General features: G+C 39.6%; 1 protein-coding gene and 1 long non-coding RNA gene across 3 annotated transcripts in view; one reads left to right on the top strand and one right to left on the bottom strand.

The window, feature by feature from the left end:
• Positions 1 to 23,714, bottom strand: part of LOC117829648 — a 78,006-nt gene that overhangs the window by 18,389 nt on the left and 35,903 nt on the right. The window contains exon 5 of one of the 2 annotated variants that reach the window (XR_004634654.1): positions 7,019 to 7,526. The exons of the other annotated variant lie outside the window; for it this stretch is intronic. This is a non-coding gene — a long non-coding RNA (uncharacterized LOC117829648). Of the gene's footprint in view, positions 1 to 7,018; positions 7,527 to 23,714 lie in introns of those variants that run through there. 2 annotated transcript variants of the gene reach the window in all.
• foxd3 (forkhead box D3) lies at positions 16,160 to 18,159 on the top strand. Its single transcript, XM_034707238.1, has one exon. The coding sequence runs from the start codon at positions 16,559 to 16,561 to the stop codon at positions 17,744 to 17,746; it is 1,188 nt and encodes a 395-aa protein (XP_034563129.1). The 5' UTR covers positions 16,160 to 16,558; the 3' UTR covers positions 17,747 to 18,159.

The following is a 23,714-nucleotide window of genomic DNA, read 5'->3' as shown; positions in this document are numbered from 1 at the left end:
CAGAACTTTAGGCTATTTCAACTTGGATTTCCACCCCTTGCCTTTGTGTTCTACGTACAACAAAAAATGCATTACAAAGTACCAGTGCAGAAGAAGGTATGGAAGAGGAAACTTTTCAAGGTGTATTGGCTTTAATGGAAATTCCAAATTTTGAGTTCTTCTGGGAACAATTTTTATTAATATACTGATGATTTACAAGTATATACTGTATCCCAGTTCCTCTAAGCTTGAGGCCTGTCTGGCTGCTGTTAAAAGCTGGTTCTCTTCAAACTGCCTGCCTCTTAACTTGGCTAATATAGAATGTATGATTATTGAACCAGCAGGACTGAATCATCCGTATGATCATTTTAATCTGTCCCTGGATGACTGTTATTCATTGAAGAGACCGAGTTAAGACCCATGGCAGTCTTTCTGATCAAACACTTCCTTTTGACTCACATATAAAGGAGTTGACAAGAGGCTAATTTTTCTACCTCAGAAACATCACCAAGATAGGAACAGTCCTGTCGTTAAATGATGCAAGGGTTCCATCGATGTATTTGTTTTCATCTAGATTAGATTATTGCAATTCCCCTCTGTCAGGTTTACCAAAGAAGAGTTTGCAAGGTCGGCAGTTCCGAATGCTGTGGCTCGTATACTGAAAGGATCTTGTAAACATGAGCCCATTACCTAAGTGTTGGCCTCCATTCATTGGTGGATTTTCAGGCCAGAGCAGATTTTTAAGTACTGCTGTCAACCAAAGACTGTATATCGCAATGGACGCCATAAGTGCTCAGTGACTATGAAGCCAAAAGATGTAGAGCTACCCCTGCTGACTAGCTGCAGTGTAGGTCATAAACCCTGTCTCTTTTATTCTCACAGATGGAACATCAGTGAAACAATGAAATCAAAATACACCCCAAATCAAATGTTCTCAAACATGGTTTCTGTCATAAAGCTACTTCTTATGCTGATATATGCCCAAGTGTTCATTTTTCTGATAAGTTAAGTCATGAGTTATTTGATTTTAAAAAGAGATAATGTTATGTCATGATTGACAGCTCTGTTGACAAATCCAGGCTCCCACAGCGTTCTGTACTGGATTAGCAGAGTAGAGGAAGAGCATTTAGAGAAAAACGTAATCAATACTAACACAAGAGTCATTGAATCTTTCACAGCCCTGAGCGTTTGCTTCAAACCAAAACAAGAATCTGTTCCGCTGTGAACTGTGCCCACCCGAGGGATCTTTGATGTTTTATCAGTCAGTTTAATGCTGGTTTTGGTTAGCAGCGAGGGTGTGACGTCAGTCCCATGACTCTATCAGCAAGGTTGCTTCTGTGCATGCAGGCTGTCTTTTGGCTTGATGTTTCACACTTGGGGGAAATGGAGTGACGTTGTCTGTTCTATGTACGGTCAAATGGCAGTGCACCCTTGTATTTGGCTCACCTGGTGAACCCATACTACCCTGCTTGAGCACTTTGCTCCCATGGGATTGGTGTTCTGTGTCAGAAAGAAGACGGTCTGTAAGAGGGCACTTTCACTTCGTGCACAAACTTTATGGAACTGTGCCTTTTGCTACGAGACAAGCATGTTCAATTAAGGTACTTAAAGCAAGGCTTATCTATTATTATTACTATTATTATTATTATTATTATTATTATTATTATTATTATTATTATTATTATCATTATTAGTAGTAGTAGTAGTAGTAGCAGTAGCATTATTATTGTTATTATTGTAAGTAGTATTAGTGACATCATTGTAGATGTTATTATTATAACCATGGACACAGGCAATGTAGGCAGAGCTCCACAGTTAGAACAACAGCTTTTCTGTAAATATAATATGCATTGAGAATTTTTTGTTGATTGGTTTGATGACATATGCCATCAACAGTAGCTGAAAACTCACATTTAAGTCTCAAAAAGTAACTTAAGAGAATAATAATAATAATAATAATAATAATAATAATAATAATAATAATAATAATAATAAAAGTGAACAGTTTTGCAAAATATGCACTCCAACTTCAGTTTGTCTGTCTAACAAAGGCTTATCAGAATTACTACAATAAAACAAGTGCAATGCAATAATAAAAACATTCTGAATTTGTATAGTCCTATGAAATACCCACACTGTATCACAGAGCTCCTCAAAGTGAGCACTGCTCGGTTGATCTGATTGCATTCCAGCAAATTAGGCTCTTTTGTAAACATTTGATGACATCCAAAGAAGGTGTAAGGCTGTCCCAAACCACATTAGCTCCACTAACACGAGTCATCTGACGGGAATTCTTCTAATTTCTAGTGTAGATTGTTTTCATGCAGAATTCTAACATGATAATCAAATTTGCTGTTCTGAGCTGCTTCTCTTAAGTCCAGTCACATGGTCCCATTAGTTGTTTAACTACCCATTTCTGTTCTCCAGTTGTGACATTAGACCAAGAAGAAACCAGCCAAATAACTTTCAACTGCAGCACTTTGATGATGTGGTAACATGTTTAAATGATATTATTGCTTGATTCTGCACAAGGTCCTACACTGAGCCAGAAGCATGGAGCTAGAAATAAACCAGACTTTTTTTTTTAATCAGAAGTGAAAAAATCTTACAACGCTAAAGTTTCTTTGAGGATTTGGATGACTAAAATAAGACGCGTTGCTTACGTGGCCTTTTTTCACATTTAATAAGTAACTTCCAAAGCAAAGATTCATGGTGAGTGTTATACTTGACTGTTCGAAGGCAGCGGAATGTGATTTTTAACAGACAGCACTGCATTTTCTTTCACATGGCAAGATAAGTAAAAATACTGTGGGTACTGGAGCTCTGAGGTTGTTTTTAATGGAGTCATTAAACTACTTATTGAACATTGGTACCAAAATGGTAAATAAATTAATCGAAAACTGTTTATATCAAAGCAGACAAAAACATCTTTGGAGTACCAACTCGAAATTGGTCCCAGAAACTGCAGATAATCAAGAAGCCACTTGAGGTTTGCTCTAAATGGGAGTCAATCTCTATTAGGGTCCACATTAAAATGTCAAGATTTGCAGTAGAATTAAACCTGTTTGGAACCTATTCCTAAAATGGTACTGGCTTCCATGGCTGACCCATTTAAACTTTATGAAGACTTAAAGCTCTTCGAAATAAGTTGTATTTCAGTTACAGATGGGAGCTGCTGCTAGGTGTTACCTTTGCCAATTCAGTTACTTAATCCAATCCCTTATCTATGTTTCTGTTGTTTGGGCCTTTCTCTTTTATCTGGGGAATGCGCTTCGAGTCTGTTACTTTCATAAGTTCTCTTATCTTATTTGGTCTTAAGGACTTTGGTCAGCAGTCACCACAAACAGAATCTCATACTGTGTGAAACATTATGGTTAAATCGCTAATTTTCCAGAAAATTAAGTGGCAAGTGGCACAACCTGGCCTCTTTCAACCCCTCATTTTTCACCCAAAAAATGTTCACCCCTGGCTCCAGAAAATAAACATGCTGACAGCCAAACGCCAAACTTGAGGCCCCAAACAGCCAGTCAACAAAACAGTGGGTGAAGACACTGAGGCCACTTTCACTATTTAAGTGAAATGTTCTTGTGAAAATGGAAAATGAACAAAACTTTCACTGTCACATTTTACGCTCTGTTAAATGCAAATTACGTCAATGAAGTGGTTTGCGTCTGAAGATTCTCTTCAACATATTTTCCCTTGTGCTGCCCAGTGGGGTAAAAACAGGACAATGGATCAAAGTTTGTAACAACTGACTGGCTCTTTTTACATAATGTGTATCAGTCACTTCATTAGCATGCCGCAGGCTGCCAAACCACCATATCACTAATTCATAATATAACTTCATGATATTTGCGACCACGAAAGAGTGTATAATCAATTTGTCTGATAAAGGTTTGATCATGTTTAAGGTCATAAACACAGCCTGTCTCCTCTTATTTTCTGCATTCATTGTTAGAGATGTTACAGAACAGCTCACTACACACACACACACACACACACGCACACACACACACACACACACACACACGCACACACACACACGCACACACACACACACACACACACACACACACACACACACACACACACACACACACACACACACACACACACACAACAGTCTTTGAACTTGTAAGATCAAATCAATTAAAGCCAGTTATGAGACGTTCAAAAAGGGGGAAATCCATTCAAATGAAACTGCTGCCTGCAGCACTGATCATCTCTGGATGTGTGTGCAGTGTGCCAATGTTGAGCTGACCAAGTGACCAGCAGAATGATATTCAATGTGATCCTGCTGCCAGGTGTCGTTACACTTCTCTTTCCAGCAGAGAAGAGCAGACACTTTGCCTCCGTCTGTTTCCTCCCACTATCTCACTGCAGCCTCATTTTTACTTTTTCCTGTCATTACACATGAGAGACTGTAGTGTGTGCTTCTGTAAAATGTGGATCCTCTTGCCCTATGATCATCTTGAGCAAAGTGCTGGTGCAGTGCAGGTTGTAGGAGGAGGCTTAGATCATGGAATCTTTATAAAAAAAGTAGATTTTGCAATGATGACATAACCATTTGGTTTGTCAACGCATCGTTTGAAGTCCTGAGTTTGACATTTTGGCCATGACAAACTTGTTCCTTGGAGCCAGAAGTGACCATATTTGGATGACAATGGTTACATACAGGCTCAATTTAGTTAACTCTGCTGGTCAGTTAGCCTCAGTCTTGGTTGACAGGTTGCTGTAGTAGCAACTTTTCAATCACAGCTAGCCAAGCCTGAAACTTCTACGTTCTACGCTTGATTGTTGATTTCACTCTAGATTGGACCATAATTCGATTCAATTCAATTCCTCTGTCATATACATTAGAAGTACCATCTGTAGTCAGTTCTGTGAAATGTTGCCCTGACGCCCTCTAATTTCTCAAAACCAAGTGTAACAAACTGAAATAATTTTAAAATGATAAAAGAATGAGAGATAGCAGCTCAGAGAGACGTTAGTCTGTGTGTCACCATGAGTTGGTGCCATTTAATGCTGAGTTTAGGAGGAACTTTCAAAAGTGATTGGTAAATAGAAAATGGTAAAAGGCCTTTCAGGTCTTGAGACCGCTCAAATCACTATTACAATCACCATTCACCAATTCACACACAAATTCATACTCTGATGCCACAGGCTGCCTCATACAGTGCCAATCAGTCTTCCACTCACACAGATTCACTCTCTGCTGGACCGGGAGAAATTCAGGTTTGATATCTTACCAAAGGACATTTCAGCATGTGGGGATTGAACCTCCAACCTTCACATTGAGAGATAACTAACTCTACCACTTAGCCACAGCTGCTCCAACTGAGACCATAACTTGTTGGTATAATGATTACCAATAGAAATATCTCTATCTACAGATTCTACCCAAAAATATTGAATCTTTAAAAATTCAACTTGAGGCACAAATCAGCTTGATGCTGCTTTGCAAAAGCCAATCGACGCCTAGATTTCCAGCTACCTAAGATAGATCAGAAATGATCAATCCAACCTCCATTCAACGAACATTTCAAAAGTTGTATACTGCTGAAGTAAGCCAGAGTGAAGCATCTTGTCGGCATTCACGTTACAGACGTTAATGCAGCATGGAAAAGGAAGTCTTGGCTTGTTTCATAACTTCTTGCTACAACAAGGTAGGTTTCAAGTAGTCAGATGTTCTGTGGCAACCAAGTGGCAACCTCCGTTCTCAAACTATGAAGCCAATGCGGAAGTGTTATAAACTGCAATTCATTGAGAATCTGCATGAGGCTGGCTGCAGAAACTCGGGAAACCACATAGACACCAATTCAGTAAAGACGATCTTTGCAGCATTAATAAACATGTTTACAGCCTGGTTCAAAAAACAGCTTGCTCTATGAAGCTAATCTCTCAGTCGGCACACTGTACAGGGGTGAATTTTTTTCTAACACGACGGTTCAGAAGATATCAAGATTTTGAGTTTTTGCCCAAATAAGGACATGACTGACTTGACCCCCGGACGGAAACACATAGCTGTTGGCTGGGAGGCTCACACTCCGCCTCTTTACGTCACAATATGCCTGGTTTAATTACGCATTTCCAATATGGCTGCCACTGCCGATTGGCTTCAAAAACAGTGCTCAGGAACAGATGGGTGACGTCACTGATACTACGTCCATATTTTATACAGTCTATGGTGGCAACATTTTGAGTCGCCCCATGCTGGCAGGTTCAAGGCACTTTTGCAGTTGTCATCATGAACAGATTCTGCATATGTAGTGGAAATCTGTGAGCAAGTATCAAGAATATTAGGGTTGGAAATGTTCTTGTTTCCATTAGTTGTCTGAGATGTACAGTATTATCCACTGGCATTTCAGAAGGCTTTGGCCATGTAGAGGCAAACTGTGTGGTAGAGAGCAAAGGTTATTAGGTAGTGACGAGATACACAGACTCATCACCAATCAGCAGTCATTCAACAAGATAATAGCTTTAATCAACCTTTTTGTAGACACCTGCATGCAAGTGTAACCAGCAAGATCTGTTAACTCCAACTTCATTCTCGCTTCTTAAGTTGTTAGTTGAGGAAGACCCAAAAAGTCAGCTGTTGCTCCAAGCAGTAAAGTTGTTGTCAGAAAATAGCAAATGGGTTCCTTCACTTTTAAACCAGAGGCTAAATCAACTTCTGATATACAGTCTATGGATAAGATATAAAAGGTTATATCTTCCTGAAGTCTGTTGTTTACAGAGGGAAAATGGAGAATTGGCGGGCTAAAAAAAGAAGTAGGCCGCCTTGTTGCATAAAGCAGGCATAAGGGCTAATCACAGATGCACACTTCACATTTAGCCTAATAGATTCAGAGGTATAAAAAGGCTGTAGATTACCATGTTAATTTGTCAAGGCACAACAGAGAGACTGATGGTCCATTTTGACACTGATTCACATTCAAAGAGCGGATAGATTTTATTTTAACATCATGAACACTCTGAGCATTGTGGTCACTGTGAAACATATTCCAAACATTCGCCCCCGTCACTTTTCATGCCAGCTCTGAGTCACCCTGACTTTAGACATCCAAGCAACAAGACCCCCACTCTCCACCCCCTCCTCCTCCTCATTTCCTCCGACAACAGTCTGTGCTTATGATCTGCCGGACAATCACACAGTCCTCTGTGACTTATTCGCAATATGGCCATGTTGGTGAAACCCCCTCATTGTGCGACGGCTTGTTGGACCGGGCCGGGTGTCCTCTCAGTCAAATCAAAGGCTGTTCCTGCGGCGCTGTGGCAGAGCCCACTGCCTCTGGAGCCACTCATTATTACATGCGAGGGGGGACTTGTGATCTTTTTAATTATTCTGCACTTCATTTCTATCCCACCATTCAAAACGCAACATGAGAATTGATTGCCTCAAAGATCCATCTTTATAATCTCCTCCAAGGCCATAAATTATCCAGCATTTTGGGGGCACGGGTGGACGAGGCGTGCAGGCACAAGCAGATCCCTTTCAGAGCAGAGCCACATCCCTGCTGAACTGAATGGGGCTGCTCTTTTGAGCGCTGAAAATGGGAGGGAAAAAAAGTACACTTGTTATCTTGTGAACCCTCAAACATGTAAGATAGGAATCTCTTGAATGTCAGCGACAGAAATGGAATTAACAAGAGATCTTTTTATTGTCACAGAAGGTCATTAGGCTGCCAATCGGGGTAATTATGGAAATGATCTCCCCGGCTCTTTGGAATGTTTTCCTGCTTCCATAAGGACTTGAAAGTGTTCAATCAGCCTCTCTCGTGGGAAAGTTCAGCCATAACTGCAAGTGTACCAGCAAAATCAAATTAAGCAAAGAGATTTCATTAGTATTTATAGCCCCGAGGCATTTGTAAAAGTATGGAGCAGCGGAGTAATGTGGGACTGTGGAGGGGTGAATTATTGCTTAATGACAAAGGCCATACCTAGAAGACATACACATGGATAATGAATAGGAAGCATTGATTGCATCTTTAAAGAGGACTCTGGAAGGATTGTAAAATATTGATGCTTGTGTGGCTGATTCTGGACTCTGTGTGGGTGTGAGGGTGCTAACTTTGTTTGGATGTTAACATGGTTTAGCTGTTGACTTTGTTAACTGGACATGTTTGAGCTTAAAGTTAAAGGTAAGCACAGTAATAACAGCAAAATGATCAAAACAGACACCATCAATCATTGAACTTTGGGCCTCTGTTTTTCTTTTTTCAATTTTTACCCAAACTAAACTTTGATTATTCTTCAGCCTGAGAAGATAACATTACACATGATCTCAAGTGTTATACCTAAATGTAAATGTGAACTACCTGTGTGTTTAAAAGTATTTCTCTTAAAAGGAGCAGCATTTGCTTTACCAATTGTGATTTTACATACAAAAAATATGAATATGTGTAACATATGATGAATTATTTAGATTATCATCCAAAATTTAACATTAACCTAAATGTGAAGTGGATTTATTGAATGGTTAGTCCATATAAAAATATGTAATTTAATGACGATTGGAGTCCATTTGTAAGTAATTTTTATGCAAAAATGAAAAACACATAATGTTTTTAGTCCATTTTTCCGGCTTCTGAGGTGTGGTTTTGCTATTTTTGCATGTCTGAAATGATAGTCAATACATATTTATGATTCTAGGACTATTGATGAGTAAAAGATGCTATGTGAGGCTTACAGTTGGTGATGGTGCAATGCTTTTATTAGAATTGTCTGATTCTCTACAAACCAAACTGTCATTAATTGACATTAATGAAATGAAATTCAAAAGCAGACTAATCCATATGGAAAATATTAATTATGAATCCATCCTGTATATCCAGTAAGATGCAGCAGTAAAGATCTATGTACACATGATGCATGCTGATTGATTTAACCATCACAACTAACATTTTACTGCATGAGGAGTTTTACTTGTGCTTCCTTTAAATATCACTTTCTTGCATAACAATTTACATTTGTATCTTTAGTGAAGTGTTTTTAATATGATGTTTTTACATTTGCATATTCAAAGGCTCTGTATAGTTCGGCCTTTATAAACTGAGCTGTTGTAAGACACATGCACAGTTTTTAACCTCAGTCTGATTGTATTTGTTTCTTGTGCGAGAATTCAACATGACATTCAAAATGCAAGGTATACACACTTGACATGAAGTGGTATACAATAATTTGAAATTACATGTATATCACTTTTTACATTAAACAAATGACTGTAATGTTAAAAATTGATGATAAAATACCATTAGTATCTGTGGATTTCTGCTCTGTTGGAGCATTGTGTGAAAAGTGAAGCATCAACATCGTGTTTTTTTAATTTGGTGTCGCTAATGTTAAAATAACACACAAACAAAAATATAAACAACACTTGATCCTGAAAAATGTGTCTATATTGACAAAATGTATTGAAGCATTGTTTAAGTGATATTCTACAAACAGTTGAGGTTTAGCTGCGAATCAAATCTTCATCCTTATATTTCCTTTGTGTCATAAATCACTGCAAGGAGATTCGGGCCCAAATGAAGTCAGATATCCATGTGCACTAAATTGTTACTCCTGATTTGAATCATTGGGTCTCTTCAGTTCACTTAACCTCGCTGTAATTGACAATTTAAAGGTGCAGTGCTTAATTTCAAGAGACAGCACGGCCACTTTGATTAGGCTTTGAGATATTCACTAGATATTCGCACTGAAATAACAGACAGGGATGCTCTTTAAAAAGCTAATACAGGTTTGCTACTTAAGCAGCAATATCATGGTTTAAAGGTGGATTAAATAATCTGCCGGAATGTAACAGAAACACACACTTCGGTCAATCTAAGTGTTTTTTCCTCCTCCTCCTTCTCCTGCTCCTCTTCTTCTACTATTCCTGTAATTGGGTTCGAGAGGAGGTAAAGTGTCTTTGTGCAGAACTTGACAGATTATGTGAAGGAATATTATTATGGGCCGAGCAGGCGGGATGTGGGAGGTAATTTGGTGTGATGTTACATATATGTATGCATCAATAGGCAGGAGGATATTGAGTTCAGGGGTCACACTGAATGAGAGCTTCCTTTATGATGTGGATTATAAGAAAAAGGGCCTTGTGTGCAAACATTAAGAGGAGTGACAACAGGATTTCCGAGCCTGATGTCCTTTTTTGTTGATTTTTTTCTGGAAAAAAAATATTTTTAAATTATATTTCTAACTTTACCATTACATCAACCCGAAACAATTCAATGCTTGGAGACAAAAATGTGTGACCAACAGTTTCGTATTAAGATTTTTCTGTTGTATATTCCTAAAAAAAAATTCTGGAAATTAAATATTCTGCAATTAATTCGATTTTCAGATTTCCTCACTTTAGGGAGTAAATAAATCTGCTTCAAACACAAGGCATGGCTTTGCAGATACTTTATATTCCAATGTTGGGGGGGGTCACTTTTTTGCATTAATGGAGAGAAAACACATTTCTGATGACTTCTTAAAGTGTTGTTGCTCTCTATTTATTAAGCCCCACGTACCACCACCGTTTAACACCCTATGATCTTAATTAGCACATTGTTTGCTGTCGTTTTACACAGTCAATGATATGATGTAAAGCCAGGCTGCATGTGTTTTGACACCATGTTGAATACCCGCTACAGGCCCAATTTGCAGCGTTTACAGCCTGGACCTCTGCGGCCAACACAGCGAGCTGACCTACGCAATGTGCAACTTTTCAGGCTCAATCTGAATGACAAAAAGCTTACAAACTGGGTGACATTGCACGTACTTAACAAGCACACATTGGCATGGTAATCCGGCTGCATTTAGCAGGAGGTGTCACTTTCCCACCACCAGAAGCAGCAGCCGAGAGAGGAGGCTCCCCCCGGGGGCTGCCTATGACGGACAGCCGGGAGGAGAGAGCGGAGGGCGGACAGCCGGGAGCGCGAGGAAACGCGAAAATTTGCTCTGAGAAATTTGCAGATTATCACAAAACAATATATAATTCAAACCAATTCATAAAACGTGAATTATTTTGTTCCAATTGTCCTACATCTGAAATATTTATCATTGTTTTGTGTTCTTATGCTTTCCTCAAATGTCAGAATAATTAATTTATATATGCAGACTCAATTGAACTAAAGCAAACAGTGAATCAAACATGACATCGGAGACGGGCCTTTGGTCCTGGACGCCCACGTGTGATTTGCTCACTAGCATGCGCGCGTAATTTGTTTGTTAAGGCTGTTGGATTGACGGTGAGTCATTAAGGAGATATTGGAATAAGATTTTACTCTGATATTTGTAAAAACTAATTAAACTATCAACAATTATCAGAAAAGCACGTCTTAATAAATCTGCTGTCTGCACTAAATTTATTTTTTATTAACATCTTAGATATGATAAGTAGTTTAACTTTTGACTTTCCTTGAAATCCCAACATTGGATGATTCCAGATTATTTTATTCAAAGTGTGATTTCTAAGACGATATATTTGAGACAAAAAAATCAGCTTGCATACGGTGACTCTTTGAATGCCTTCAGGACAAAACAGGCCCCAGGCTTATTTCTAACCGTCACTGGTTACTAGAATACACATTGTATGTTTGAAAGTTCGTTACACCACTCCCAAATCATCCAGCAAAAACCTCACAAATACGTTTTTTAAAAATAAATACTCCATCATACTTATTCCATTTGACTCTAGCACGTCACGCCTACACCTGGATATGAAGATGGGATTAACCATGAATCAAGAGCTCACCACAGTGCCAGTTTTCTCAGACATCGAAACACAGGTTATTGAAAATATGGACGAAACGGAAAAACTGGAATAAGTTCGGTGTCATGTTGTCACAGTTTTCCTGCATCACCTGCTGAAAACGTCCATACACGCGTCAAATAGAGGTGTCGTCCAATACGCACACAAACACATTTATTACACAGACAGACACATGTACTCGTGGATCACTGTTCATCGCTGTGTTGTGTTGTAGATATCTGCTCGGGCTGCTGCTGCAGGAGGGAGGAGGAGGTTAAAAATGGCCTCCAAGATCGTGTTTGACAGAAAGTCGCAGGTTGATGGAGTGGACTCTGAGAGAGGGGCTCGAAATGCTCAATTCCCAAATCAGACAAGAGAAAGAAAAAAGCGCTCACGTGTTTTCAATCCTTCAGAATCCACTTCTCAATTAAGACAAATCATGTTAGAGGAAATAATTGAAATAATAATTCAGTAATGGTCAAATTTGAAGACGCGCCAACAATGCCATTGATTGATTAGATATCGTTTCACTGGATGCTGTCTCGAGACCGGTCCACACTCGAACAACATGAGCTGCCCTTCAAAATAAAATCTGGTTTCAGGTACAGCTGAAGTCGATCCTACACTGTGTCAGAAAGGTTTTAAATAATATGACTGAACACTTTTCATAACAAACCTGATGTCAAATATCCATTCAGCTCTGTACCATTCATTTTAATGGGTGCTGTCAAACAGAATAAGTAAATATTTTGTAGCTAATGAAGGTATTAATGATTGATAAATGATAATAATCAATTATTTGGAGTTTTAACATCTGGAATAGTAAAGAAAGAAAATTCTAACAGGGCTCCAAAAGAAGATCCACATTTCCTCCACGTTTTTATTTTCTGCTTAAAAAGTGGTTCTCTTCATGACATCAGAGGATACGAAAGCTGCAGAGATGATGCTGATGCTGTGTTAGTGTGCTTGGTTTATTGTGCAGCATTGGTTCTCGCTATTACTCATATATTCTTATAATTAGGCATTTGTGTGAATGCATCTTTAATGAAGTCAAAAAATACTTGAACACCAAGAAAATGTGACAAAGACTGAAGAAGCATTCAGAGAAATAGAGACATTCACTTTTCCATCATAAACCACAACTGAAGCCACTGAAATTTAGTTTCCCTAACAACAAAGTTACAATCTTTTTGAATGTGTTCAACTCTGTACTTTCTGGGAAAATATTGGTCCTGGAGAAGCTGCGATCCCAAGTTTCATAAAAGATGATGGGTTTTTTTAAGTCAATTCGGATATAAGAGCAGGAAAATGTGTGCTTTTATTAATCTGGGTGTATTTTTTTTTTTTACTTTTTACCTTTAAAAACGTAACATACGAGATGCCACAAGTTTTGAACAGTTGTATGGAAAGTATTGTTTTATTTTATTCCATTTTCAAGCAAAGAAAGCACTGAAATGTCTCCAGTGGCATCATATGCTCTCAAATCTGTGGAAGCAGGCCCCAGTTTAAAAAGGGACACTATCTCAAGATTTCCATTTGTCTCCTCAATAATTTAAAGTCTAGAAATGAGAAGAAATCCCTTCACTGGTTCAAATAAAGAAATTAAAAGAAAAAGTACACAAACATGTGAAAATAGCTCAACAATGTGCCCTTATTTTTATCAGTTAAAGTGAAATAAAATATGTAGAATCCCTGTGTCACCTTGATCCTATCAAATAGATCGCCTTCGATCCTGCTGAAGTGCCCTTTAGCAAACACCTGCCTTCCTCTGTAGGTGACCCTGACCTTTGACCCCTGGTGAGTCAGAGCACACCTGCAGTAACAGGATCTGGGAATCACAGATCCCACTGAGCATCACATTATTGTGATCACAGTTATTCGTTGTGTGACCTTGCTGATGATCACATGTGCTCACTGTTTCCTCTCCATCACCTGTGCTGCGTGTGCTGCTGCTCCTCGTACTTCCTCTTGTCTGCCCACCCTCCCTCCCTTAATGGTTTCATGCAGGAGCGAGTTGGCTTATTATACTAAAAGGTTTTGTCGCGCTAAGCCGTGCATGTGTGCTTAAAACGTACATTTCATTAACAAACTGCGGAGGAATAAAAGCGGATTTATGAGGCTTCAAAAGATCACAGGAAGGACGCGTTTCAAACCCCCTCTCTGTGCTGCTTTAGGCGGGTTAGATCAGCGGTTACACCGCCTTTCACACAACACTGCGACTCTGGGAGTTTTGGGAAGAAGATAGCAGGCTGGCTGCACCTGTCTCTCTCTCCACACACACACACACACACACACACACACACACACACACACACACACACACACACACACACACACACACACACACACACACACACACACACACACACACACACACACACACAGGGAGAGAGAGTGGGTGGTTAGCAGCAGTGGCTGTGTGACCTTGTGGTTCCTTCGAAATGCCAAAAATGGCAAAAACAAACCAACCAAAGTCTGCCTCACAGAGCTCTTTTATTTAACTGTAATAAAACATGTCATGATCTGGTTTTAAAAGGCATAAAAAAGAAGAAGATTTTGCTCCATAAAAAAAAAACCCTCTATTGAGAGGAGAGAACCATTTATCATTAATGGTGTCAGTCATATCAAAGAGTTCTGTTGCTTTGAAGAGACGCACGAAATGTCTGAAATAATCTGCACAAATATGACATAAAGACTTTGATCTGATTATTTCTATATTAGAAAAAAAGACAATCTCTTAACATGCACGATCAAAATGTTTAAAAAAAATTCTAGTGTTTGGACAAAACTATAGGGAACAGTTATTTTCGCCCAGGAGAAAAGTTGCTTCACACTCCGGTTTTATCTCCTAAGTAGTCTGTATTGACGAACCTGCAGATCACACAGGTCAAAGAGATTAACACGAGGAGGGAGGAGAGTCTGATCAGATGCCATGTTTCCCTCCTTTGACCCGCACTGCGCATTATTAACTATAGGCCTGATTAATCCCACTTTAAAGCCCGGGAGCAGAGGAGGAGCAGCGCCACTGCGCGCTGAGAGGCCGTGAATGGATCAGAATTGGTCTCCGAATTTTAAGATACTAACATAATTAATGTCTTTTTAAAGCAAAAAAAAAAAAAGCAGTTAAATGTGTTAAAATGTGCGTAATTTTTTTTAAATTGGTCTGTTTTTTTTTTTTTGGAAGTGACGTAAATTATTACATTTACAGGTTATGTGTGCAGCTGATGTTTCTTTAAATATGCAACAATAACTGTCAATTCAATTTTATTCCTGAGTTTCTTTAAATTCAGCCTCTCGGCGTTTCAATTCTGAAAAAAAGAGTTAATTGCATCGTATTTTCGTTAGTATGTTTTAATTTCTCCAAATAAAGATTTGCCACGATTAATCGACTGCTGTTCATTATGGATAATTTAATTAACCCGCAAAGACTTTCGATATAATCAATTGAACTTTTAAATCGCGCGTGGCACACCTGAATATATCTGCTCCCACACTCATTTATCCTTCAGTCTCTTCTCTCTGTACTTTTTAGTATTTAACTCCCACATGTTATCACACCACGCAGGAAACCCCTCAGCAGTCGAGCCCAGCCTTCCCCGCTCACCTTCATGCTTGTGAATAAATGCTCTCTTTGCATTCCCCCGCTGCCCGCATTTCCTACTTTTTTCAAATGTAAAATCACGCAATGATCGGGGTCGTTAGCACCTCTTCAAACTCTTAAGGAAATTCTTTATTCTCTCTCCATTCATTGTCACCGGTGCTGCTGCTTCTGCTGCCGCTGCTGCTGCTTCCTAATATTCTTCCCACCTTCGGCTAATCCTGCGGGGATAAATAGACTTGAATTCACGCTTTGCATTCGTAGCTTTGGATGCACATGAATGGCTTTATAACTGGAAATATCAAGGCATGCATTTAAGCTGCAAAACAACTGTGGGAAATTCGTTACGCACCTGAAAAGTACTCTTCACGGACAGTAACATGCACTGAAATGGGTTTGAATTGATAATCCATGCATGTACAATTAAAAAACAAATAGACACCCAGAGACGTAAGTGAACTTATCTGTCGTCGTTTGTATTCTTCAGCGTTCCACGGATTTAAAAATTAACGGTTTGGCTCGTTTTTACGCAGCAACGTTAATGCGCATCAGATCTTTCAATCACAGGCCAATTTTCTCTCCCCCCCCTCCTCCCCCTCCTCCTCTTCCTCCTCCCTCTGCCACCGTTAAATGGTCTATGACGGACGAACACAGAAATCAGCGGAAAGCAGCATTGCTGATGTCCCATTGTTGACAAATCCATGAAACAACTCCAGTTTGCATGGTTTAACAGAGAGGAGAGGAAAGAGAGGAGAGGAGGGCGCAGGGAGGGATGAGAGGAGAGGGGGCGTGTGTCGTCACCGCACCACGTGGTCTGCACTGATAGTATATCTTATACAGGGAAAAGTAATCTATCAGACAGTCCTTTTAAAAGCTCCGGCCTTTAAAAGCAGCATGTGTCACCTCGACTTGGCTCTCCAAATATCACTCCGGTAGGAAATACGCGCGCAGAGAAGGGACACCGGAGCGCAAAACACATCTCCGAACAACTTCGAGGCAGCTTTTGCACCAGGCCTGTTCACTGACAGAGAGGAGAAATATTTCTAGAAGTTGAACTTTTCTTTAAACTTGGCTGTCTTTCTGTCGGCTCAACCGCTTTAAGATTTTTGAGACACCTGATCTCCTGACAGGAGCGAGCAAAAGTCCAGCAGACACGGCGTGTGTGTGCGCGCACTGAGCCATCACACCCGGCTGATTTTGGCTCCTGTTGACTTTCATTTTTTGAAAGAGAGTGAGGAAGCCGTGAGATGACCCTGTCTGGAGGCAGCGAAAGAGCCAGCGACATGTCCGGCCAAACTGTGCTCACAGCGGAGGACGTGGACATCGACGTGGTGGGCGAGGGAGACGAGGAGTGCATGGAGAGGGGGGACAGCGATTGCGACAGCCCGGGGGTCGGCATCCTGCACGACCTGCGAGGGGAACCGGGCGACGAGGACGATGTGGATGATGAGATCGAGGTGGAGGAGAAGGAGGACACGGGGTCCGGTGGAGGGAGTCCGTGCTGCGAGAGTTCAGGGGAGGGAGAGACGGGCACCGGGAAAGGAGAGGGTCACGAGCAGAGCGGAGCGCCGGGGAGCGGGCTCCAGAAACCCAAAAGCAGTCTGGTAAAGCCGCCTTACTCCTACATCGCCCTCATCACCATGTCCATCCTGCAGAGCCCACAGAAGAAGCTCACCCTCAGTGGGATCTGTGAGTTCATCAGTAACCGCTTTCCCTACTACCGAGAAAAGTTCCCCGCGTGGCAAAACTCAATCCGCCACAACTTGTCCCTCAACGACTGCTTTGTGAAAATCCCCCGGGAGCCTGGCAACCCCGGTAAGGGCAACTACTGGACCCTGGACCCAGCTTCTGAGGACATGTTCGACAATGGCAGCTTCCTCAGAAGAAGAAAAAGGTTCAAGAGGGTTCAGCCGGACATGCTGAGGGACCAGACCGCTCTCATGATGCAAAGTTTCGGCGCGTACAGCCTCGGGGGCCCCTACGGGAGACACTACGGGATCCACCCGGCGTATACCCATCCGGCGGCTTTGCAGTACCCGTACATCCCCCCTGTAGGTCACATGCTGCCCCCGGGCGTCCCTCTTCTCCCCTCGGCGGAGCTGAACAGAAAAGCGTTCAATTCTCAGCTCAGTCCGAGTCTCCAGCTCCAGCTCAACAGCCTGAGCACGGCGTCCATGATCAAATCGGAGCCTTCAAACAGACCCTCGTTCAGTATAGAGAACATCATCGGGGTCTCCAGCGCGTCCTCGTCCTCGCCGGGCTCTGCTCAAGCGTTCCTGCGGCCTCCAGTGACGGTACAGTCGGCCCTGCTGAGCGCACAATCCCTCTCACTGAGCCGGACCTCCGCCGGTATCGCGCCCATCCTGAGCGTGCCGTCTAGTATCCTCTCTGGACATGTTTTACCCTCAGTGACGGCGAAGTGGCCTTCACAATGACTTACAAGCGTGAGAAAATGAACTCTTATTTTTATATAAAGACATTGAAATGACGGGGAGTGTGAAGAAGAGCACAAATCAAGAAGCAACACTGGACTCTGTAGCCATGTAAAGACTGTTGAACACAGAGCAAAGAAAAAGGAGATATTTCTGTACAGGTAATATTTGTAAATATTTGTAAAAAAGATTTTACCTGTTTGACTTTTACCTGTCTTTTTTTCTTTGGTTCCTGTTTGTGGTTTTCTTTTTTATTGGAAGCTGAACTGGACATATTTTTTGCTTCCTTTTCATACAAGACACAAAAAGCTCTGAAAAATAGTCTGTTTATAATTCTATAACAAGTCAAATATATGTCATTCTATGTAGCTATATTGTGTTGTAAACTGAATTTATTTGTAAATAAATCTGAGAAATAATTCAAAAAAGTTTTCATGATCAACTTTATTAAACTGTTTGACAGTGACCACAGTAAATGAGAGATGTTTTTGAAAATGATGCTTTTAATTAATTCAACTTCCAACGCTTAAAAAAAAAACTTAAAACTTAAAACATTGAAATTACATTTTGATTTTGAATTTATCAGATTTTAAAATCATTTTTGGGGAAATCATCACCTAATAGATTTTTTTTAACTTGAGATAGGCCTATTACATGTGAAATTAACTACATTATTTGCAGATTTATTGATCAATGGTCAATATTATCAAATCCTGACGACTCTTTAGTAATACATGTAACTTGTTTTTCTGCAATTTCAATTCGTAATTATGCTTTATGATTATATTTACCGAGTATCAGAGAGATGTTGGATAAAATATTGTATCGCTTTCCAGTGATACATTCACATAAATGCAATGAAACGCCATTTAGAGATCTGAGATATTTGATTATTATTTAAAAATAAACGTTTCATTTTCTCTCAAATTTTGACAGGAAACATGGCAAGTTATTTAAAAAAATTACAAACAAATGGATATGAATTTACCATTTTCCGAAATGTATAACAAAAGAGGTATTTTTTTAAAAAGGAAGAAAGCATTGGCATATGTCCTGCTATTTATTGCAGATGTATGGGTACTTTTCAGAGGTGGTTATATGCGAAATACCTCAAGTTTCAGGCTTAAATAAATCTGAAATCATCTCTGATATGCTAAAACAACTCGGTGTAAAACACACGAATATTTATGGACAAATAATGCAAAATTATGATTGTTATTTTAAACATTATTATACTGTACTTTTCCTGATAATGCTGTCAGGTTGGAGGTCACGCTTTGGACATATTTAATCCTCCGTTACATCAGCGCGCCTCGGCTCGCTTTACGCGCAGCACATTCTGCGGCTCCCGAACTATAAAGGTAACAGTTTCGCAGTTGTGTCTGGCTAATCACTTTTACACAAACAGCAAATGGTGCTCGCGCTGCTGAGTGTGTGTCTGTGTCTGTCTGTGTGTGTGCGCGCGCGTGCTATATTTATCTGATCCCCATGAGAAAGAGAAAGGAGACTCTCTGCTTCAGTTCAGCTCAGACACCGGAGAAGGTGCTGATGATGCAAAGAGCTCCTCCAATGTCACCCTGGCATTTCATTCAGTATTATTGCCGGGATATTATTTATATTATCAACATATGTTTACTGTTACAAAAACGACATGTACAAGCCTACTAGGGTAATTGTAAAGGGAAATCAAATCGATTATTATCGCACCTTTCCCGTTTATTCCTCCAATCAAAACACAAAATAATATGGAAATTAAAATTATAGAAGTTGTTGGTGCTGTGATGGTTCTTTTATAATTTATGTCATCATATTTATTTGATAACTCGGCTCTTACTTTCATGAAAAGGAGGAAAGTGAGCACACTCTCTGGGAGTGTAGAGAGGTTTTAAAAGAGACGTTCAGGTGCCACCATAGCTCACCTTCAGGCTACATTCAGTCTATTTTACAAGAAAGTGCATGTGTGTGTTTCTGGCAACACACGGTGTTGTTTAAGCAACTCTAGTTGTTTATTTTTCACGCATGAATAATTAAAGAGAAAATCATGAGAGAATGTTAACATCATTAGATACAAAAAAATGATATTCATCAATACATTTTACGCCAGATTTCGTTCTCCCCAAAGTAAGTGCTGTTTCATATTCAAGTTTGGCATACAAAGGGTAAAAAACGAGGCTTACGTGCTCACGTGTGTAATGCCTCAAAATCAGAGTAAGTGCAGTAGAATTGAATAAAATCTCAATAGTCTGGGTGTGATGTCTGCGTGTGTGGGGAGCTGCTGCGGTGATGCTGTTGCTGATTAAAGAGCAGCTCGGAGGAGACCACAAGCAGGCCACTAGGGGGCGTTCACTGACACCTCGGACTTCTCAAACCAAAAATCAAAGACCTAATATGAAGGAGATGATAACAAGCTAAATAACGGAGGATAAACTTAAGCAAAGCAAGATTATTTTTTTTTTGCATTTTTACATCTTATGATGAAAGACATCTCTATACTTTTTGCAGTCTCACTGATTTTGCAGAACATAGGCTACTTTAAGAAGGGTAACAGCCTACATTGATGTCTGGTCAGATCATTGAGTTCATTTGAAGTATTTTGTGTTAGTAAGAGACATCAAAGAGAATTCATAAAATCAAATCTTTAATCACAAATCAACTCCAGCTTTAAAGCGCTGGCTATGGCTGCACTGGCTTTAATATGTCAGGATCCCACCTGGAAATTACTTCTGTCTGTTTCAGCTATACAACTGTACAAAATCTTCGTCTTATATTCAAAATAATATTTATTTTAAATCCAGCTGTGAGACATGCCCTCAGGATATTTTAAAAAATAGATTTAGTCTATACCTGCGGGTCAGAAAAAAACAGATTACGGTAATATTTTCCAGATAACATCACTGCGTTTTCGCTTTAGGTCCTTGTCAATTTCATTTTCGTCGCTTTTCTTCATTATGTCGCCGACGATAAAAACGTGCTGATTGGACGAGTTCCCTCATTTAAGGAGCATAATCGTCACCCTCGCGAGCGCCCACACACACGCATGCCTCCTATAATGACCTATGCAGCTGCACGTGCCCCTGCACAGGTGGAGAGAGGTCTGGACGGAGGTTCCCATAGCCCCAGCAGCCAGTCTACAAATATCAGTCTGCAGCCAGAGACTCAAAATAAAGTTTCAAGATTGTGTGTTTGATTTTGACAGAAGGGAACAAATGAGCAGATAAAAAAGAATAAGCAAACACTAAATTAATGTGATGGTAAATTTGGACTTTAAACAAGAGTGTAAAGAGTAGATATTTCAATAAAAGGAAGGCTTTTAATGAAACGTAGATGTTTTGGGGGGTCTGAATACCTGTGAGCAAATTTTTGACTTGTATTTTCAGTAATCCAATTGAGATATCCAAAGACGGACAATAAGTATGGCCACCATGAGGGTAAAACTTCTGTGGTGAAACATACATTGGGCTGTTGTGATCAGGCTCTTCAAGGTGTCAGAGGAGCCTGTGTTCTTTCAAGCAAACATGCATATCCAAAAAGAAAAAGGAATGGATTCATAGTACGGTATTTATTTGGTTATTCTAAATGGACTATACTTTTTCTGCTCAGTCGCTCATTATGCATTAAATCATTCACTTCAGTGTTTTGGTACAGCTGACACAGGTGACTCAAAGTGGTCGAATCCTGGTGGTTGTGCACATTCCAATGTAAATCTTTGGATATAGTAAACAAAGCAAACAAAAACACAAAAGTGTTTACATGGAGGCCCTAATTTCACTGTGTAATCTTCAAAAGTGCCAAAAAATGACCACTAATTACTTTCAGCCTTCATTTCTAATAGTATTTGTGAAGACTATTAACTACCTGAACACTGAAATAGAATTATATCTGGGTCTTTACGAATTATTTCTTACAGTTTGTTATATCAAATAATCCCTAATGAATCATTTAGCATCTCTTATTGTCCAAACACTTTCATAAGCACTTTTAAGTCAAGATGGATGATAGGTGCTTTTCATATACACTGCATTTTTACCTAGCAAAAAATGTCATGTCAAACTCATTCTAGTTTTGTAATTGTATGTTACACTGTCATGTCAACTGTTAGAATAGTCACATATTAAAATGTTTAATTACAAGGGGAAACCAGAGATGGATACATCAGCTTTTATAAAGCAGAAGAGACACTTTGCACCCATCCTATGCTGGATTTTAAACTGCTAGTGATGACGTCTTTCAAGAGGAGGAGGTATCCTGTCACCCTGACTTTTGGGCAAGTTGAATAAGACTAACATTATTTTAACTGTTAATCAATCACTAATAGATTCGTCTTTTCTACGAAAACTTAGGAAATTGTTGAGAAAAGCACTTCTCAGTTTCATAGAGCCCAATGTGACATCTTGAAATCACCCCAAAACAGACTAAAACCCCAAATATCTTAATTTACTTTTACAAATGGCCAAATAAAAGAAGCACATTTTCACATTTAAGAACTGGAACTAAACAATGTTTTGCATTTCTACTTAAATAGATTTATGGTTGCATCTGTATAGTTGAGTGTTGCTTTAAAAGACTTAAAGAAATTCTGTTTTGACACAAGACATCTCTTGTATAGGGAGTAATACTGTTTTTATTGCCTCAGAGAGAAAATATGACTGCAAGGTTCTATATGACTGTCCAAACATCATCCAAATCAAAGTATAGTTACAGTGAAAAAGTAACATGAGGACTTTCGGTCAGTTCTTGTCTGTGAGACAATCTCTTTATAGTTAGTAGATCAGACAGAGTTATAGAACTTCCTCATAATGTATACTGTATGCTGAGTATGAACCATAGGTCTTATTTTGGTAAGAACATAAAAAGCCAAGCATGATGAGACCTTATACTGCTCACATGTTCATTACGCATGTTATAGTGTTTGATATTTTTACATTATTTTGTGTTTTTATACCAAAACGAATGTGTCTAATGTGTGGAAATAGCATGGTTTAGTATAATAGCATGGAATAATTTTAATGTTAGATGTGTACACCAATCATGGGACCAAATATTGTTGAATTTGGCTGGATTATGGAAGCAGACGTCATACTAAATGAAGAGCATATTGGTATTCTGAGACAAATGATCCACCTGCAGAAAAAGATACAGAGATCCTATCACTACTACTTTACATTTTGAGAAATCATGAATTAATTAACCTGTAGTCAAAGCAAAAGATGCTAGCAAAATAAGTTTTAACAAATGAGTAAGTTTTTAAATGTAGGTCCTTATTTGTTTTTACATTAACACGTGAAAATTTGCCAAGCAGCTAAAAAAAAAATCCAGTCTGACTTTCTGTATGTATGACAGAGTACTGTGGCATTGGAGAGCAAGGCCCAGGCCTCCATAATAACTAGGTCATCCTCCACCACAAGCTATAGCCTTCTCCTGGGCGGAGATCACAGACAGTAAATGTAGGTACAGCAGTTACTGAATATTTAAAAAGGCATAGAGATGAAGCAATAAATGACAAAGTAAAGCTGGCGTGGCCAGGCATTAATAACTAATGGCTACCAGAGAGTTATAGGCTGCTGCCGTTGTAATGAAAGTGTCATTGCAAATCAGCAGTTGTCCGTGGTTATTATTATTTATGCATAATTGATGCCACAACCACAAAGAACGTGTCTCAGCCAGCAAATCCCAACACCTTGGGAACAAAGACTACGGCATCAACAGAAGAAAAGGTCACAGAGGAGAAGATGCCCCTGGGCTCAGATTTAAATTGTGAGGAGAGGGACAGGGGGGCTTACACTGTATAACACCAATCTGTACAGAAGGTTTCTACAAACAAGTCACACTGGAGACTACTGATCCCATACCATTATAAAAATGGAGAGGCTGTTGCTATGGTTAGTTACCAAAAAGTTAAAAGAGATGACATGCGTGCAGTCAAAGTAAGGATGTACTTTCTATTTCAAATCTCTGCTTACATATGAGGATA

This window comes from Notolabrus celidotus, chromosome 2, assembly GCF_009762535.1.
Source record: "Notolabrus celidotus isolate fNotCel1 chromosome 2, fNotCel1.pri, whole genome shotgun sequence".
In the NCBI taxonomy this organism is placed as follows: domain Eukaryota; kingdom Metazoa; phylum Chordata; class Actinopteri; order Labriformes; family Labridae; genus Notolabrus; species Notolabrus celidotus.
The sequence above is the reverse complement of the archived record's forward strand: the minus strand, read 5'-3'. Positions and strand labels throughout refer to the sequence as shown.

Bases quoted from the DNA above. Each gene is read 5' to 3' on its own strand.
- foxd3 (XM_034707238.1), top strand. From the start codon at position 16,559: ATGACCCTGTCTGGAGGCAGCGAAAGAGCCAGCGACATGTCCGGCCAA.